Source organism: Hyalella azteca, unplaced genomic scaffold (genome assembly GCF_000764305.2).
Source record: "Hyalella azteca isolate HAZT.00-mixed unplaced genomic scaffold, Hazt_2.0.2 contig8077, whole genome shotgun sequence".
NCBI lineage: Eukaryota > Metazoa > Arthropoda > Malacostraca > Amphipoda > Hyalellidae > Hyalella > Hyalella azteca.
Window position 1 is genome coordinate 593697 of NW_025938181.1, and position 21319 is coordinate 615015.

Consider the following 21319-nt stretch of genomic DNA (forward strand, 5'->3'; position numbering starts at 1 on the left):
ATAATTTTTTAACGTTTAATGAGAGATTCTCATAACGACCAGCACGAAATAAAAGTAGAGATCGATTTGTTTAGTTTCTTTTGGTGGATCGATTTGCGTTGTGTAGGAGGCCGGCCAACCAGGAGAGGTTACAGGCAATGTTGTTGCGATCGGAACTGAGCGCCTGCCAACTAGTCTTTTGTCATTACTCTTCCTCACCGTTTCATTGCTCCAAATATACGTATTAACTGACAATAAAATATTTACAAATTTGCTTACCCTAAAAAATTTACCGATAATTAAGAACTGCTTAAATGATTAGGACAGCGGCGTACTTTTCGTACCCAACATAAGCCTAACGGGTCGCCTGCCGAAGACCACCACTGCCCTGGATGTAATGGACCATCATGATTTCTGCCTTCCGGAACGTAGCCTTCAACACTTCAAGCCGTCCGTATCTAGGCCGTGGGTCGAACCAGCCCTTGGTTGAACGGCCACTTGTCGAAGGACGAAAAACTTTGGAACAGAACTATGCTATCTGAAACCTAACCTCAGATGCGGTGAACGTAAAATTACGTAATTTAACGATGCCTGGAAGTCATATTCGATCCGCGGCCTGGTGGTGCACGGAAGGTTCTATGCGAGGCCGGAGGAAGACAAAGCCGAGTAGTCCACGGCTTATTGGTGGATGTCCGGAGATATCCAAGGCGTTCTTTTCAGGGCTTATTGGTGCACCAAATTGGTGGTGCACGGCTGCGCTCCCAGCCTAACTATGAAGCTCGTTATGTAGTAGCGAAGTTGCCTTCGTCGTATTGAGTGTTGTTCAGTCGTCGCTCTGCCACTTTGGGAACGTGGCGTGGTGTTTCGGTGTGAAAACATAAGCTATGTAGTCGGTAATTATATATGGTTCCTCATCTTCTGTAACACGATCATTTTTTTAGGGAGGATTGGGATTTCCATGGAGTTCGTGTCGGCTGTCGGTGACTAACAACAAATAAAAACAAATATCTGTCACGCACCTGAGACTCCTGACTCGCGTTTCGTCGATATTAGCGTTTAGGCTATATCAACATGAAATTGTCGAGGAATGTCTTAAATTACTTGAAATTTTCTCCGAAAATTTAAAATATATTATTTCCACGCGATGGAGCATTCCTGAATTTTCGTTGCCACGATAATTGTTATGTATTGCATGCTTGCATCTTTTTTGATTACTGCAAACAAAGGCAAACATTTTTGTCTGTGTAAATATCTTTATTATTTGAAATCATTGAGCTCTGAGAACCATCGACAGTCCAGAATTAGGAAAATAAAAAAAATCATTTGAAGCGTCTGTCTAATCGCCGTTGAACTAAAAATGAGAAGTTTACCGTGAACTGGCTTATGTTCCAGGCAGCCGACACATAACCAGTGAATACATACATAACTTGCACAGTAACTTTTTATCTGCTTAAGACGGTTGTGTGTAAAAATTTCGAGCGAAATATGAGATTGAATTTAGTATCTCGTCTTATGTTAACATGATAACAGTGTTCGTTAAAAACGAAGTTCTGTGATCGATAATTCAAGATACTCGCAGAAAAGGAAAACACTGAGCAGACAATTCTTCGAAACTGAATAATCGATTATAGACTTTCTTTTTAAGATCTTTATATATTCACAATTGACAAAATTGTGCGAGAACGGCATGCTAAATCTTAGCATTTAGCACGCTGATTAAACTAATTAATCCTACTGGATTATTTAGTTTAATCATCATCAGAATATAGGACTCCCTGAGTGCCGACGTCGTAGCAGCAACATATACTGTAACTGCCTTCCACTCAGCTATGCAAGGCTGGTTGAGGGCAGACTAGAACTGAAACCTCATCGGCTTTCCTTTTTAAGACGATCTCCAATGTCGTTACATGTTCTCCGTATATAAAAACATTCTCCAATGTCGTTACATGTTCTCCGTATATAAAAACATTCTCCAATGTCGTTACATGTTCTCCGTATATAAAAACGTTCTCCAATGTCGTTACATGTTCTCCGTATATAAAAACGTTCTCCAATGTCGTTACATGTTCTCCGTATATAAAAACGTTCTCCAATGTCGTTACATGTTCTCCGTATATAAAAACGTTCTCCAATGTCGTTACATGTTCTCCGTATATAAAAACGTTCTCCAATGTCGTTACATGTTCTCCGTATATAAAAACGTTCTCCAATGTCGTTACATGTTCTCCGTATATAAAAACGTTCTCCAATGTCGTTACATGTTCTCCGTATATAAAAACGTTCTCCAATGTCGTTACATGTTCTCCGTATATAAANCCAGTGGTTCCCAAACTTTTTCAGGCTGGCGCCCCCTTTGGCTCCCTAGGGAATTTCTAGGCCCCCCCCCCCCCACAGACACTATAAAAACATACGCCTCTTTCTTTAAATTTAATACGCTGCAATTTTAAAAGATAAAGGTTAAACACAATTTGTATTTCACCAATAGAACCCCATTTAGTGAACCAATATGTTTATAGGCTGTTTTAACTGTTTCAGCACTAGAAGGACGTCTCGGGCAAATTTACGGCCTGCCTCGTGGCCGGTCGCACGACCGATATCCAAATTCAATTATCAAGTAATATCTCCCAAACCAATGAACGCAGCTCAATAAAACTTGGAACATTTATTCATCAGAACCTAACGGTTATTTTTAGCTCGTAAAAATTTTTAAATTTCACCTTCATTCATGAGTTATATTGCGATGAACGCCAGAATTCGCAGTGGTCAACGAATTTCTTCCAAACTACTGAACAGATTTGAACGAAATTTTGAATATACATTCCTAACTACCAATCGGTGATTTTTTAGCTTTTAAAAAAATTTCGATTTTACCTCCGTTTGCGAGTTTTTTTATTTCACCGTCATTCTTGATTTCACACTTCCTTATATTCGGCCCGGATCGCCGGATAATTTGTCGCTTAAATTCGCGGCGATCAAGAAATTTCTTCTAAACTACTGAACAGGTTTCAACGAAACTTTGTATATAAATACCTACCTCCCAACGGTGATGTTGATGTTTAGCTCGTGACGACTTTCCTATTTTGCTTTCGTTCGCGAGTTATACAGATATAGGAGGAACGACCGGCTTTTACACCGGCCGGTTTAACCAAGAGCCGTTTACGTTTATCCGTATACGTATAGCCGAATAACTCGCAAACGAAGGCAAAACGAAAAAATTGTAGTTACCTAAACATGACCGTTGCTGAGGTTAGTTATTTATATACTAAGTTTCTTTCAAATCTATTCAGTAGTTTTGGAAGAAATTTCTTGATTACTGCGAATTCCAGCACGCATTGCGGTTTAAATCACGAATGAAGATGGAATGAAAAATAAACTCGCGAACAAAGGCACAATCGAATAAATTTCTATGAGCTAACATTACCGTTCGGTAGTTAGGACTGTAAATACAAAATTTCGTTCGAATCTGTTCAATACTTTGGAAGAAATTCCTTGATCACTGCTAATTTCGGTCCGTATTGCCAAATAACTATGGCAAAAGCAAATGAAGGCAAAATTCAAAAAAAAATTCTTGAGCTAAACATTACCGTTATGTCCTAATGAATACGTGAACCAAGTTTCATTGAGATAAGTTCATTAGTAGAGAGATATTCCTTGATCATTGAATTTGGAAATTGGCTGTGAGACCGGCCGCGAGTCCGGCCGTCAATTTATCCGAGACGTAAACCCAGGAGAGGTAAAAAAACAGACCTGGGTGAAAAAAAACCATCGCTGGGAGTCATGATGTGCTGCACGTGTTGTGTACAAATCGACAAACAAACGTTGGAACTTCTGACTTTGACTTTGGACTGCCGCCCCGCCTTTACTCAAACTGTCGGCCGCATTTGGCACGGTTGACCACGCTACTTAACAGCATCTACTTGACGTATCATTCGGCCTGCGCGACACAGTGCTGCATAGGCTCGAGTCATATCTAGGCAACAGATTCCAATGCGTTCGCCGCGAGAACTCTTCTTGTACACCATCGTTGGTCACCTGCGACGTATCACAGGGATCAGTCCTCGGCCCGATCATCTTCCTGACTGTTATATACTGTCGACGTGTGGGACATAATTGATTCACATAGTTTTAATCCACATATGTTCGCCGACGACACCAAAATTTATGGCTGTGCAGTGTGCACCGGCTGAGGCTGCAGCGTTGCAGGATCGGATGTCTGTCCGCATGTGCGCCGTCTCAACTTGATGCACTTCAACCGTCTCCAGCTTAATGCGTCAAAAACCGACTTTATTTGGTTTGCGACTGCTCGGTGCCAGCATCAACTTCCGGCCAACCCTAAACCCTATTCGCGTGGGCAACGAGTTCGCCATTCCTTCGTCTTCGGTTGTTAACCTAGGCATTCTGCTGGCATCGGAAATTGCGATGAATAGTGTCATTGCCAAAGTCAACATCGCTTATTTTGGCGCTCTGCGACGAGTAAGCAACGTCAGCCGTTGTCTCTTGAGGCCGGTCTTCGAGACCCCATGGTGGCTCTCGTTCTGACCAAATTAGACTATGGTAATGCCACACTCTATGGACTTCCGACCACGGCACTAAATAAACTGCAATCCGTAATGAACGCTGCTGCGCAAATCGTGTGCAATAAGCGAAATTCTACCACGAGTGCGTGACGCCGGTATTGCGCAATCTTCACTGGCTGCGCATGCAGCAGCTCGCGCAGTTCAAAGTCGCTGTTCTGACGTTCAGATGCCTTCACGGTTTGGTACTTCCTTATCTCACGGAATGTCTGCACAGTGTGTCGGATCTGCCGTCTATAGGAGACGACTGCGATTTTAGCGGGTCTCGTCGTTCTATCTACACGTCTATCTACCGTCAGCGACAGAACGTTCCTGGTCGCCATGCAGAACCTGGGTCAGTCGACCGGCTTCCGTAACTTCTGCTCCTTCGTTACAGGTGCCGAAAAATCAGCAGCGGAACATAAAAACCTATCGACTTATAATTTCAAGGTTGTTGAGAACAATACTCATTTAAGAGACAAGGTTTTCGTTCAAAAAAGTGCAGTGATTTTAAAATTCTTATATACAAACCATCAGAGGTGCCACCGAGTATCTTGAAATCGCTCTCAGACACCGTCACGTCGTAATGCTCAGAAACCCATATGTAGATGTTACGTGGCGTCATTCCGACGTACACTGATGCACAGCGCACACAACTGTATTCATACACCCCAGACGACCGCATCCGGGCAGAGACGTCCTTTTTGTGTGAAGAAGGAACCAATTGCAAAATTATTCACCAGCAAAACGAGCAAATTAACATTCTGAAAATACGAGTACGATATTTAAGAAGTTATATTTCCAGTCATCGGGACATTGTTTCAGATTGGCTACCTAGGTAGGGCTAGTAAAATAAATAGTTTTCCTGCGATCAACCTCGATAACAGATTAAGGAAATTCGTTAGTCAGAAATCGTTTAATTTTACTTAACACAGAACACGAGTGGAACCAACTTACTTGAAATATACCACGAATTAATTTGAATTCACAGTGCATTTAATAGAAGGTGAAACAAATTTCATTTCTCATCATGTAACTACCTAGCAGGCGTTTATACCTGCTTGACATTTATGCTTGTGAGTGTTGTTTGGGCAGTACACAATCGATGTTGTTCACTGCAATGGTAAATTCAACATAACGATCGAATATCTAACAGATCACGTGTGGACAGATAGTTTTATTTTACCTCGGGTGTTGATCTCGAGTATTGCGTGATAATAATTGAGTATTTCGTTATTTATGACGGGAATTAATTTTTCTTCAATTTTACCTTGAATGCTTACCTTTCTATATCCCCCATATACTCGGATGTGACTGCCAGAATGCAGTTGAGGAACTCAGCGCAGACTATTAGGCGATGTACGATGTAATTGGCAGCGAACATTTCCTGGACGGACTTGTGATGAAACTCAAAGTGCTTACATCCTCTCCCAGACAGTGTCCTGTGTACTTTCAGTACCATCGATAAAATTATTTCGGGGCCAACCATATTGGCTCACCTTCGTTGAAAGGGATTCAACTCGACTTCTGAGGGAATGACGGAATTTTCGCGAAGAAACTTAAGTGCTTCAGCATCTAGATCGGCAAATAGACTGACATCCATATGACGTCTGTGTATGTGTAGTTAGTCTCTGTTAATTTCGACTTGACCAATTATTTGTAAAAACTGAGCTTGACATTCTCCACATCCCCGGGCGTCTCCCGCGAGGAAACCGCGGGGTGCTTCTGCATCTCACAGAAATGAACCAAGTTAATCGGTTCAGTAAATTGACTTCTGAAATCTTCACTGAGCGAATCGAAGTCAAAGTGTCTCCCCAAAGTGTCCAGTCTCAGGGACGCTGCCTATCGCTCCAAGAATGCAGGTTGGTCGTCAAGCTCCATGAGCAGCATAATCTCGTACAGATGAGTGGTACCAGCTTTAGTGTGGCACCAGCATTTAAAAGTCAACCTTTCGTGTGAACACAAATATTCTAAAGGAAAAGCTTTACCAACGAAATTTCTAGTTATACGTGTTTTATCGAAACTGCGTAACATATTGCGTTGGGACACTGGTGTCAGAATACGCAGCAGCGGAACATCATAGTGGGAACCCGCGCTAAAATAATGTGCGTGCTGAAGAAGGAAGTACGTGCTGTATCCTTCCCACTCTATAGAAATATTCCCATGCATTAAAAAGTTACAAATAGCAGCTTCATCTTGCAGATGCGCACAGTCGTGTTGTTCACCACCGCGGCGCTGTGCTCGGCCCTGGGTCTCGCCTACCCGGCCGATCTCTCGACGCTGGCAAGAGGATCTCGGGGCACCGTCGAGCCTGGCAACGTGGACTCTGAGAGTGTTGCTGGGGTTTGGTTCCTTCCTCAATTGAAACGGTTGCACATGGGTCTCGTGAGGTTCATACAAAATTCCCTCCTCATGATAAGCGAGGTTAATTTATTTTTAAACGCACTTTCGACTGATGTTTTAAATAAGTTTCATTTCTATGCTTTTACAATCTAGGGTTGGGCCTAGACGGCCAGGTTCTTTTTTTGATATTAGAACATAAAGGAACTTGACCGAACTTAACCTGACCTTCTCTAACTCTAAAGTTTGAATTTCTAACCGCTATGTTTATTATTCTTTGAGTTATATCAACCTGTCAGTGTTTTTTAAGGGTCACACAGCTTTCTGGTATACTGGTATATTTCCCATTGATTTCGTACCAGAAATATACCACTCCATTAACTAGACTACATGGAGTTCTCATCTAAGTCGACTAAGTTTTTTCGACTTCAGGAAGCTGGCTGCAGTTTTTATTATGTATCGTCAAAACTCATCGAACATTTAAATTGGCGTATCTGCCCGATGCCATGTTTACTAAATGTATCCAGCGCTGTTTTTAAATGCATTGCTCAATCTCTAATTTAATCATTTCGGCTGTATATCTTATCTCGTGGAACCAGTCACTTCGATAGTTTTGTGCCATTTCGGAATATAAGTGTTGTAAGGTAGTCTTCAGTTTTGTTCAAAAGATACACGTATTGTATTCGTGACACGCTGTTGCGGTGACCTAATTGCAGCTAAAGAGAGGAAATTTGTACTTTTTGCTATACATAAGTCTGAGTGACTCCCAAATCCTGAATTTTTTCCATCTATGGGACTACAGTAAGCAAACAGTGCGCGTCTCGCCAATTATTGAATATACTGACGTGAGCTACCAACCACATTACCTAGACAAATTTCGGTGCCTGCACGGTGCTTTTACGGTAATTCTGTTGCCTCTGGCTTATAATTAATTATATAATTATTTCCGCCAAAATTTCAGTATTCAATTCTTTCTATAACTTGAAAATGATTGTTGTTACATTTGAGACGTCGTTAATAAATTAAAATTACATCTTTGAACCTGCATTTTGATCAGCCAACGTCTTCTGAAGAATATTGTTCGACTGTTCGGCCCTGAAAATCTAAATCAGTGAATTCTCTGGTCATTAACCACCCGTGCTTAATCAAGCTTATTCTGCCATCTAATACTATCTTATGTAAATGTATAATGTTTTGCAAAACTGGACTGACGTCTGTGCCTTACCTGCAGTTCGAAACCTTATCTTTCTTGGACGGTTATTATTTGGGTTCATTTTTACGAATTTATCCTCAACTCCATGTAAGGTTACTTCATGCAATATATCGAGTAATAAGAAATATTTTGTGCCTTTTACAATATTGTTAATAACTGTTTGCCATCCTTCGTATATAGTGGGGCCCAAAAAAACTTGATGAATTATGAGTGTAGTAGTTGTAATTAATTAATTTGTCCCGCTACATCGACGGCTCAAATCATTGTTGTGAAAATTTGTAAAGAACATTTGTTTCTTGTAGTGGTCCCAATTTTTTACAAGGATTATTTTTCGTGAATAGAATCCTTGACCTCCTAGTTTTTTTAGGATAACAAGAGTTAGATTAGGTCAGTTATTATGGTGCTCCTGTGGTTATCCGGCACGATTGAATGGAGGACATGTTTATCTGCCTTATAGCTGCCCTCTTCTGGTTTAGGTAGTAAATGGTCGTAATGCGGCCGTTCTATACTGATTTTTTTCAGTTCAGTTTCGGGGAAGCGTTATTAATATGGAATATCAGTGCCGATTGTTTGATTTACATTCTCGTTGTTCACCAAGATTTGCTTGCAGGTCTAAAGTTCGGTTTTCAAGTCCCCAGCGGATGCGCTTTAATACACTGTCAACATGGGGCCCAGATGGTCCTGGGTGTACGGCTCAGTGGTGGCCTCGCATCTGCCGTTAAGCTTACTCATCTTAAACCTATTCAGCCACTAAGCATTCAGCTGTTACCGGGGATGGTTGTGTAAAGAATTGTGTTGTGTTCGCATCAACTAAAAAACGAATGATTTCCAGTGTTATTTTTTAGGTTTGAATATTGATATGCAGCTACTCAAATGCTGGTATGAAATAGTGCAGAATATTGAAAATAGCCGGGAATTCAAATTGTGAGGCCTTATCTTCGATACCTGCGTCTAATTTCAAGTGTTAGTTGACATGGAAATCACTGATTAACTCGTGAAAAATAAACGATTTTTCTTTCAAAGAATATTTTTGAGTGACAAATTCCTAGATGCCTGAAGGAAGGACTGGTGTTCTCAGGTGTTCAATATTGTAAAAGTAAATGAGAAAGAATTAAACCTAGATTTTATAGTTCTTGACGAATCTCAGACGATGAATTCAAGCACTAAAATGGTTTTGGAAAATGTAGAATTATTTGGAAAATGTAGGAAAATCAATTTAAAGTACATTTAAATTTTACTGTATTTTCTATAACAACGCCATTGCGTTAAAATTTGCCGCACCCACGTAGAAACCCACTGTACTAGAAACAAGCTCAATTTGGTACGCTTATGGACGTCTTCCGCCACGATGTACGTGATGCTTCGCAAGACGAAAGAGTCAGTATTTGGACTTCTGCGGCGTCCATATAGCGGCAAGCATCTCGTTGCTCTAATAGGGGCGGCTGCACTTCTCATTTGGCTCGTGTTTTTAGTGGCTGGAGATTATCCAACATTTAGGTATAGATCAGAACCTAATTTACTGTACCTGGAGAAAGCTCCCGATGATGCCGAAAATGAGACCAGGGAGATCGATGATCTAGGTAAGCCTGAACTCAAGATTAATCCTATAACAAAATTGGATGTGGATGCTGACACAGAAAAAAATGACCCTGACTACAACTGGAGGAACCTTACTCCAGCGGAGATCAGTCGTTTGTCAGTACTCGGTCGGCGCATGTTCTTGAACGAAAACATTGGCACTAAACAAGATAGAAATTTCACGATCCATATCTGGAATCATAAAGAATTTTCCGGTGAACTTGATGAACGATTTTTCAAAGTAGGCTCTTCTAAAAAATTTGATCCATTTGAAGATTGTTCTGTGAATAACTGCAAAGTAACATCACCAGATGGTGACATCATGGCGGCCGACATCGTGCTGTTCCACATGCACCTTATCCCGGGTCCCCCAGTTGACGTACCAAGAACCCCTGGACAGCTCTGGGCGTGGTTGGCTGACGAAAGTCCCTACCACGTAATGATGGTGTCGAGTGACCGCAACCTCAGCCATTTCAACGGGTTTTTCAACTGGTCGATGACCTACCGAATGGACTCAAGTGTGCCAACACCATACGGACGAACTGTTCCCCTGCCTAAAGATGAGTACATATATACAATCGATGATTATTATAAATTGAAGCAGAAAAATATATCCTTGATGGGCTCTAATTGCGGAGGCAGCAACGAACGGTACACGTACTTGACCGAATTGCAGAAACATATCGAGATTGACGTGTACGGCGGGTGCGGGCCGCTCAAATGCGAGGGACATTTTTACACAAACTGCGACAAGTTGGACGACTATAAGTTCTACTTGGCGTTCGAAAACTCAAACTGCGACGACTACGTTACAGAGAAGGTGAGTTTTTTTGAAATTTTAAGTGATTCTACTGGTATATCTTGACTTAATGCATCACTCAAAGCAATGAATGGGACATGTTGAACAAATAGTGTCACGTTTTTTCAGCACTGAATGGCACACTTGCATGGTCAAAATAGGCCAGGATGACCCACACATAGGCAAAGGATGCGTAGCTTTTTGGACAATGTCTCACTCATTTCAGTGGGTGTGAAATGTGGCACGGCAGTACACGATATGACACGACAAAGAAAATTCCGCACTGTACATTGAGTGTTCAATGTTATTTTGCAGGCTTTCTTTTTATGATCTTTTGCCCACATCTGTTTCGTTTCATCGATTTGTTTCCCCATTCAGGTTGAACTCAACGTTGCGATCTAATGGTTTACTACATGAATGGCTCAAAGAGTTAATTGATGTTTTAATTGAGGGCAGGTGTGGTGGAACGCATTGAACAAGTCTGCTGTACCTGTGGTGATGGGGGCGCCTAAACACAATTATCAGAAGCTGCTGCCCCCGAACTCTTTTATTCACGTCGATGACTTCAAAGGCCCCGAACATCTGGCACAACACCTACAGTGAGTGAATTTTTAGTTAAAGTTATTCTTCCTCATGTGAAAGTTATATTTAGTTATAATACTTTTCATTTGTAAATATTGAACGATTTACACGGACAGCTCCATCTGAAGTCGTGCTTAGCGTTTTTTTTCAGGATGACAGTCGTTAGTCGTGAACTTATGGCCTAAATGCAAGACTGTCCTGATACCAGCACAGGATTTGATGAAGGCTCGCTTCAGGATATTACGTTGAACCGCTAACTTAAATTGATCCGTTTATCTCCATAAGCAGAGTGTAGAGTTAGTTTAGTTTACCATCAAATGTATTACGACTGCTTTTAAGACAAATCGTACGAATTAACCATGAAAAAGCTTACCTACATTTATTCAGTAATAAAACGCATCTGCAGTTATTATCAGACGTTACAGATTATTTTCTAGTCAAATCTATCAGTTTAGTTGGAAACAAGGTGAAGGAAAGATATAAAAATACATTATAATGTTTAAGTTATAGACATGACTAAGACATTTTCATGATTCGCCGAAAATCTAACAAGAAAGTAGTATTTTAGAGAGCTGCACAGTCTTTTCTTACGGAATTTGTTAAATTTTCAATATTGGGTTAAAATTTCGACTGGAAAAAAATGGAATCTACCAATCAACAATGGTATTGTTGATTTGTGGATTCGAGAGTGCGTTCCGGGTTAGATGCGTGTGTATCGTCTGCGTAAGACGAAATGTGAATGTTGTCTGGTGGGGCTGGAATGTCATGCATGTAAAGGTTGAAAAGTGTTTGTGAGAGGACTGATCCTTGGGGTACTCCGTTCGGTGTGTTCTTTGTGTGTGATTAGAGATAAATATACTAGGCGTAGAATTGAAAAGCGGAGAACGCCCGTCTGTTGATAAGCAATATAACTATGGGGGAACAATTATTTCAAAATACTGCTCAACAATAACATTGTTATTGAGTCTCTAAATATTTTGATTTTTTTGCAACGTGCTAGTTAGAAAAAATTTAACTCTCGGCCTGACGATAACTGTATTTGCTTCTCTATAATTAGTTTCCAATGCTAAAACTCATCTTGAATTAATAATGAGAGGCCAGCTGTGGAGTTTTTTCTTTGAGCGAAGGTGAGCTTCAGCGAGGTTGTTGGTTTTGCATTCGCAGGGCCATGCCAGTGCGCAATCGGTATATTAGTGGCTCGCCAAGTTCAGCAATGCATTTCAATATAAAAACGACGCGTTTTAATGCTGAACCAAACACGCAATAAAACCCCTCCGTCATACCATCGTTAGTTGGTATAAAACTGTCTGACATCTTGTTAGGACGTATTCCTGTTTGACTTTCGCTTCACCCCTCATATCCGATGGTTGCTACACTTTGTGTTTTCATTTCAGGTACCTCTTAGACCATCCTGCCGAGTACCAGAAGTACCACTACTGGAGGAGACGGTACCGGGTACTCAACGAACACGGGTTCTTCCAGTCTCCCGTGTACCACATGTGCAGACTTTGCGAGGCTCTCAACTACAACAACAAGACCGACCAGCGAGCAGACTTGGAGCATTTCTTCGACAGCAACGAGCACTGTTACGCTGTGAAGAAAAGAGATTAAATAATCATTGAAGCCATTCTTCGACAGCAACGAGCACTGTTACGCTGTAAAGAAAAGAGATTAAATAATCATTGAAGCCATTCTCCGACAGCAGCGAGCACTGTTACGCTGTAAAGAAAAGAGATTAAATAATCATTGAAGCCATTCTCCGACAGCAGCGAGCACTGTTACGCTGTGAAGAAAAGAGATTAAATAATCATTGGAGCCATTCTTCGACAGCAACGAGCACTGTAACGATGTGCAGAAAAGCAATTAAAATCAAACATTGAGAGTAATCTCTTTCGTGCTTAGTCGTTTTTAACTAGAATGATGGGCGCTTGCTGGTATAGCGAGCAGCCGGTAGCAGCACTTTACATGAAAAATACATGAAGATAGAAAACGAGGCAATCAACTTTCATTAATCTAGTCATGAATTGCTTCCTTACTTTGAGGCATTAATATTTTATACATATGTTTACGAGCAATCATTTTCGAACATATTTTATTGACATTTTTTATATATTCCATTGGGTATAATTCGAAATAATAATATATAAACCGTGCGTCAATGTATATATTAAATGTTTTGTAAAACTGCATCCCATGCCCGGTTCCTTCTTAGATTTGACACCAAGACGTACAGTCGCGTCACATGACACAGACTACACTCGTCGCAAGAATGTTTATCACGTGAACCACGAGCCGAACAGGAAGATGAGACCACCATTTAATTGATAGTCTGGTCATCGTTAGAATTTGGACTGTCGGTGCCGATAACGGTTAACACGTTGACTCCGAAGTGGTACATATACGCGTACCACGAAGTGTATTTCTCCAGGACGTAGTGGTACATTAATCATTAATCAATCATTACATACATACATTAATCATTACATACAATAATCATAATCATGTCCCAATTCAATTATTTCGGCACTTTTTTCAATAGATTTTACCGTACTAGTTCGGATTTATTATCACACTATACATATTATTCCGGTAGTAGAATGCTTAGGAAAATAAAATAATAATACAAGATGAAGCAATCGGAGTCAACGCGTTTAATGATTCGATGATGGCAGGACATGCTGGCATGTTTACTCGTTCTGTTATATATAATTGGTCAGGTCGTTATATACTTGGTTTCGGTGACCAGAGCCGATGGAGAATTTAGGTTATAGTGTTTCACGTATTAATAATCTTATTGCGTCGTAATATCCAATGGAATTGATGCCTACCGTTCCTACACTCCCGTGTGCTTTGATGGCCGTGATCGGAACATCACCTTCAATGATCAATGATCATTAAATTGATTGATTAATGATCAATTGATTAATGATCAATGATCATTAAATTGATTGATTAATGATCAATTGATTAATGATCAATGATCATTAAATTTATTGATTAATGATCAATCAATTTATTGATCAAGGATCATTAAATTGATTGATTAATGATCAATTGATTAATGAGCCATGATCATTAATCAATTTATTGATCAATCAATGTTTTGATTTCATCGCACCAACATTGGATAGCGCTTGAGATTATCTTATGAATGTTATTTATTACAACACTTCTCTTTCTTCTCTTCTGATCTGAAAATTTGCACACTTGCGTGAAGTCGAAGATAATGCATGAATCAATTGACAGAATAAATAATTTAAAAATTGCTATATATATAAGATAGAATTGTTTAAAAATAATTTTTTTATTTTTTATAAAAAAATTCATTCTGCATGTGTAACATCGGCGACACTGGCCTTTTGTGTTTTTTTAGGAGTGATGTCTTTTAAAAGTAATTTTTTAAATGCATATTATCCAAGTGTAACAACAATTAAGCTGACTTAGTAGTTAAGCTCACCAATAGAGGCAGCCCTCGGTATTTTTTTAAACAAAATACACAATCTAAAATAATTTATTTGACTAACATGCTGGAAGAAGTTATGATTATAAGTTAAATATTTTTACCGGATGACATAACAGAGATAAAATTTTCGACGAATTGTTCGACGACGAAATTGTCGTCGTCGAAAATTTTTACATTTACCGACGAATAGTTCGAAATTGTTAAAATGTATTATCTAATTACGTCATAATTGTTTATACGCTTATCGTTAGTCTCGTGTTAGGAGGCGAAGTCGACGCTCATATTAGCGCGATCGTAATAATTGTTCCCTTGATCTTGCCTCTGTGCGGACCTCGTGTTTAAACCGTGTTATTAGCCTAAAGGCTAAACCTCGTGTTTAACAGTGACCGTGTTACTACCCTCGGCTAATTTTACTTTTCCTCAACTTAATTTGAGTTTGTGCGGATGTGTTTTCATTTTCTTTTGTTCAATTAAATTGCATGTTCGCGCTTCTGTGTTCGTTTAGATCTTTATTGTACTAAACCCACGCCAGAGGTTGAACCCTGTTAGGTTCGTGTAGCTCCGTTGAGCTTCTGTGCTTAAATTAACTAAATTTCTAGCTTAGCTTCAACTTCGCTGGCTTGCATCCCCTTATTTGACACCTGTAAGTACGAACATGCACATCTTATGCTATTTTCACTATTTTCCTTCTTTTATTTCTCAACTAGAACTCTTGTCTTGGGTTCCTCGACAGAAACAAATAGGTTAGTTATTTTGATTATCTTGTGAGTGTCATTATTGTTCTGATTTTATTTAAGCATCATACTGCAATCCATTGCGTCCTACCTTGAATTAGTCAAATATAGGTTTGTACTGTTTATCCGTCTCATTCAGATAAAAATCTACTCAACTTCCAATTGGTCTACCTACCTACCTACTACCTACTTTCCAATTAGTCTTCAACCCAGCCGCTACTGTTTATTTAACCTGCTGCTGACCCTTGATCATTACGTTCTGTTGCCACCGGCAATTTGGTGAGAATTGGAGAGAGAGGCATTCAAACCTGAAACGTTGACTCATTCATTTGAATTTAAATATTGTGTTTTTAATTTCTAATGTTTGAATCAAAACTAATATTTACGTATTCTACCTCAGTGAGTTCCAGATAGCTCATATCGTTTCCCCCCAGGTTTCATTCTGTGGACCACTTCATCACTTCATTTTTCGGAAGTACTTCAATAAAAGTTTCAACGGTTAAATAGTTCTTTAATTTCAGATTCTACCAAAATTCCATAAAATATTCTAATTTAAAAAATACAACAGATGTCGGTTAATAACTGCTGCACAGGCGGTAGCTATTAGTTGTTATTATTAGGATAAACTATGATAAATTTATGCCAATAAATACGCAAACATTGAATGTCGCTAACTTAATAAATCAATACCTGTTGATCATACGGAACTTGGGTAATATCATCATCCTGCGCTGATTTTAAACATCAGGAGCTTGAGTCGTTTCATCATAATCAAATCTAGAATAAATTTGTATATATTGAGTTGAAAATTTACTGGACTAAAGGGCTAGAAGAGTCGGTCTTTCCTAAAATCTGACCAATCCAATAATACTCAGACTCAAGAATTTGGCGGATAATTGGTAACGCCGAATTCACGATATCCAATGATCTAGGGACACGAGAACCGACCGCTACAGTTGTTTCCTCAGAGTCCTGTTGAGCAGCAGATGTTACATGAGAACTATGGGATCCATCAACAGATGTCATTTCATCTGATTCAAGAGATGAATCGGTCAGATCCTCCAAACCGTCAGATCTCCGGGATCGCAGCTCCGCGGCGTTAAAGAGTTCCTCCGAAGACGCGATCTCTGAGTCCAAGTTGCCAGGCTCGACGGGGCCCCGAATTCCTTTTTCCAGCGTCAAGAGATCGGCCGGGTAGGCGAGCCCCAGGGCCGAGTACAAAGCCGTAGTGGTGAACAACACGACTGTGCGCATCTGCAAGATGAAACTATTTTTTGTAACTTTTTAATGCATGGTAATATTACTATACTGTTGGAAGGCAACAGCACTTAGCTCTCTCTTGAGCACGCAGAATTAAACAGCCGTCAATTGCATTTGACAGTGCTCCGCATGAGCGGCTGTTGCGTAAAGTGAAGTCCTTGGGGATTGAGGGAAACGTACTCCAATGGATCAGAGATTTTCTAGTAGGTAGACGACAACGTGTCACAAGCTAACACATCCAACAAACTTCTTGGACTAATCAGACGCTCATACGAGTTCCTAGATGCAGAAACGATGAAGCAGTTGTTTGTTGCCGTCGTACGCCCGAGTCTAGAGTTTGGAAACGTTGTGTGGTCACCGAGATTTGAAAAGGACAGAAATTTAATAGAGAATGTTCAAAGACGTGCAACAAGGATAATTCCAGGCATGAAGGGCAAGTCCTATGAAGAAAGATTGAAGATTATGAAGCTTCCAAGCCTCAGTTATCGACGTCTGCGTGGGGACCTCATTGAAGTATACAAGTATACTCATGGTCTATACAAGGTCCCTGAAGGGTTACTAGAGTTTGAAACAAGAACCAACACCAGGGGCCACGGCTATAAGCTAAAAAAATTGCGCTGCAACTTCTCCACGCGACAACATTTTTTCTCGCTTCGAATCACCGACATGTGGAACAGCCTCCCCGATGACATCGTTGGAGCTCCAAGTATGAACGCGTTCAAGAACAGACTAGATAAAGCTATGGAAAAATATATGTTCAGATTTGAAATGCCTAGCACCATATCGAACCCGGTGGAAGTCTAGTAGCTACTTCAAACTATCGCCAGTCATGAAAAGATCCGATCAAATGATACGAGTTTAGATCTATGAACAAGGCACGAAAAGAAAAAGAATCGGCGACAGGCCACATCAGGCCTACATTTCAGCGCCGACATCATTATGTTATGTTATGTTAATTGAATTAATTTTATAGCGGAATTAGTGTTTAAACGTTCTGCCCCACGGCCCTCACATAGAATATCTATGGTTTCGTGCCAGAGTATGTCATACCCCAAAACCCATAATTTTGTTCAACAGCTGCTTGCAACATGCAGCAAAACAGTTTAGGGCGTGACAGTACAAATTAAAAACAATTCACGTTAATGAAATTACACACAAAGAGTTTCAAATTCGTCTTATCAACGCACAAACAAAATTGTTGTGTCAAGTTATTCAAATCAAGACGATTTGAACAAATTCGAATTATAATTATGAATCTTACATAATATAGATAAGTTTTTTATGTGCATGAATAATGCTGATAGACCGTCGTTTTGTCTGCGATTTAGAAGTTAACAGCAATAAATATTAAAAGTATTTCGTAGCTGAGCAGATGATGCTCGTGTTAATACAGGAATATACAGGAGATGAGTGGAGGCAGCTGTACAGTTTTATAGCCCAGTTGTGCATGATTAGAAAGCCTGTCACGCGTTACCAACGTGATCTCCGGATCTTGTTTTGTGGAGAACGATGAATAAAATGAGGATTGCGTAGAATATCGATGTCAATCACAATCTAGGAATAGCACTCTTCCTCAGGATTATATCGGCTCTGTTGCGGACCCTTCCTTTATGGTCGCCCTATATAGTGTTTCGTACAGATGGATTTTGGCGGTCAAGAATTTGAAGCTATTGCCCCCCTTTCCTCTCGAATTGTAGACCAAGAAAATGAAAGGTAAGCCGAAAACTTATGGACAATATGGAATAAATATCAAATAAATGCATATCAATATAATATAAATGCAAATCAATATAAAATAAATATCGATATAAAATACATATCAATCGAAAAAGGCATTTCACTAATTTGAAACTTCAAGGAAAGTACAATAGAAACCTGACAAAGCATGTATGTGTGCAGACTTAAGAAGTGCAACTCATAGCTTTCCGATTGCGATCATTTGCATCAACTAGCGTCAATGCCATTAACTTCACCGCAGCACTTATGTTGCCGACCTTCATATGAAACTATCTATTTTATTAAGAAAACTGAACCAAGACTTTTTAGAGCGATCGTAACAGCTTGTTAGATGTTTTGCGGCAATTTAACCCACAAATCGTAATTATGATCAGCATTATAGATTTTATTGACAAGCGGCGAGTTGAGTAAAGTAGCTGCTGACTGGCGACTTCTGTATTATTGACAATAAAGGTAATAGGCCAGATTTACTATGCAATGAACAACTGAAGAATTAACATTAACATTAACGTAAAAAAACATCTATCATGAAAGTTTGTTTTTGTTTAGTTCAATGGTAGAAAACTCACTCGAGCGTAAGGAAGTCGGTTGAACACAGCTCGTTTCCATGATATTGGTTGAACGATTCAACATTCATATTTTTTTCATGGTTTCTTCCCTCAATTATTTGTTCAATAATTTATAAGGTGGGGTGAATTTCAACTCTCCATGAATAGGAAGTCGTGCATCAGTCGCTCTGAACATGGAACAGAACTTATTCTGCTCAAAGCCAGCGTAGAACCGATGCGGACTTATTTGGTGTTACACATCACACAGTTTTGAGTGGATACATGTTCCTTCTGAATCGCGAGATGACGCATTTATAAAGTGCATGTGTTAATTTATAGAATTCATGTGTTAGATACTTCGGTCGCTACGGGAGTAAATATTTGTTTGTTCACGTTGCATAAAGGATGTCTCGACGACTGAACGCTTATATCGACACGCTGGCAGCCCTTGCTGCGAGGCATCATTTATTCATCCAGTGTTACAAATTGTTCAGAACTTTTATTCGTGCTTTCAATTACGCTAAAAGAAAATTTCCAGCAATTGATGTTATGGCGTAAATAAACTACACTTCAAGCCCAACTGATAGTTTATACGAGTATATAAAAATTAATCGAGGCTCCAGGCTGGACCAATGTAACAAGCAGCGACAATTACTCAGCCGAACGCCCCAGCCTACCTATAGAGAACCCATTCGTAAACGTCATGTGAAGTATTAAAAACTTTGAATATAATTAACTTGAATATAATTAATTTGAATATAATTTCCTAATTTTAATATAAAGGAAACCATCATCACCTATCTATTATATTTTTGAATTTTGATTTTCACATTATGTATTATATAGAGGCTTGGTCCTGTCTATATGTAAATTGGTGATAAATTAGCCATGTTTTGAATCAAAGAAGAAATTCAAATATTGTGCATTTAACGAGAGAGCGGAAAACGATTTATGGTGGAAATCTTGAAAGGTTTCCCCGAAATGAGCTTAGTTTTAACACTCTTTCCGAAATATTGGGGAAACGCAAACGACTTGTCTGTACCAGAGCTGCTCCAACACCTCTGGGCCAGAATTTGGGACGAGCTTTGGATCGAAATTTCAGAGCACACTCGTGAATCGACTATGCCACGAAAACTTTCCAATATCAAAACTAATTTACCATGCGACCTGCGAGTGTTGTCGGATTTTAGGTTCACTCTGTTTTCTCGCAGGGCGCTAACCGACAGAAAATCTGATATATTCCCAACAATAAAGCTTCTCAATAAAATTGTGCTGCGATGAGCGCTCTTGGAAGATTTTGGTTCGTTCAATATCCAAATTAAAAAAATAATCATTAAAAGATAAATTCGCACGCTACACTGTGATTGATTGATACTGCCGGAAAACTATTTTCTTACAAATTTTGAAGGAATCGAATAACTAAATGTTTAATTCAGTTTTATCATTTTCTTATTTATTGAGCAAACTAAAATTTTCTGGCAGCACCATGTTAGTGAAAATCTCTGCTGCTGGAAATTGATCCAGATTTGACGAAGTTAGGCGTTGGTTGGTCTCAGTAAACTTGCGTTCAGAAGGATGTTAACCGAACCAAAAATTCCAAGTACGCTCGCAGGAGCGCATTGAGAATGCGCATAATGCAACATGAAAAGTTAAATTAAACGTACAATTGTATTCATTAAACCCACAATTGATGCGAATTCAAAGCATTTTTGCTTTTTTTAAATTTGAAAAGACAATTCTTGAGCTTTAGGTCACATGCTTGTGTTTACATAAAAAGTATGACTGCTTAGTTAATATTCGTGCTCACTTCCAATCAATTTCGGTATAATTTTCCTGTAATCAATACAATTAAACTCATCATAACACTTATCTTGTCATCCGTTGATAGAAACAATGTATTTTAGTAGTAAAACTCAACAGCAACTTTCGAGCGATATCAAAAAGGCTTTACAGTTATCACAGTTGATCTATATTAACGGAAAGTTCCTTTAATTCCACCAGAGGCATTACACATTCAACCTGCATACTGACTAATGCATGGAGGGGTGGGGCGCAAGATTGGAAAATTCCTACTTAATAGAATCTCGTGACTTCAAAGAAGCATATTTCTGATAACTTTTGACTCCCACGGCTCGATCGTACACTTTTGTTAAGAATAAGATATAAAATTTTCCATTAAGCGGTAATCAAGCCATCAAGTGTCCTGTCTTCCAAAAATTCTAGTCAAAAAGAAGCACATTTTACCTTGAACAACATTTTATAATTAGCAAGATTCGATATTTCTCACTGAATACTGAAATTTCGTGGTTCCAAAGTGACATATTTCAGATAACTTTGAAATCTCACGTCAGAATTAGAATTCGGAAAGATTAATATATGAACATGTACATATATGGCATCTCATACGAACAAGCTGAAATTTTGTAAAGGCCAACAACCTTTCACCATCATCACTTACATATTTCAGACTGTCACAAGCTTTGTTTTGCCGTTCCAGTCGTCTTGTTTTAAGAGGTATAATTTATTTGAAAGG

The 21319-nt window shown here is 39.4% G+C and overlaps 1 protein-coding gene across 2 annotated transcripts; it reads left to right on the top strand.

Annotated features, from left to right (window-relative positions):
* The first annotated feature begins 8791 nt into the window (after positions 1–8791).
* LOC108675728 (4-galactosyl-N-acetylglucosaminide 3-alpha-L-fucosyltransferase FUT6) lies at positions 8792–12788 on the top strand. Of its 2 annotated transcripts, XM_047881495.1 has the most exons (4): positions 8792–9665; positions 9975–10483; positions 10919–11061; positions 12439–12788. In XM_047881495.1, exons 1-4 carry the CDS (start codon positions 9434–9436, stop codon positions 12653–12655), a joined length of 1101 nt encoding a protein of 366 aa, XP_047737451.1. In that variant the 5' UTR covers positions 8792–9433; the 3' UTR covers positions 12656–12788. The 2 variants fall into 2 exon arrangements, with proteins under 2 accessions (XP_047737451.1, XP_047737450.1); XM_047881494.1 differs by having other exon boundaries at positions 8792–10483.
* Positions 12789–21319: the final 8531 nt, after the last annotated feature.

What these genes read in the sequence shown, in the direction of transcription:
- LOC108675728 (XM_047881494.1), top strand. Translation starts at nt 9,434, where the DNA reads ATGTACGTGATGCTTCGCAAGACGAAAGAGTCAGTATTTGGACTTCTG. An exon ending in ACGACTACGTTACAGAGAAG is followed by an intron (nt 10,484 to 10,918) that starts GTGAGTTTTTTT and finishes AATTGAGGGCAG; the next exon opens with GTGTGGTGGAACGCATTGAA. An exon ending in CATCTGGCACAACACCTACA is followed by an intron (nt 11,062 to 12,438) that starts GTGAGTGAATTT and finishes TTTTCATTTCAG; the next exon opens with GTACCTCTTAGACCATCCTG.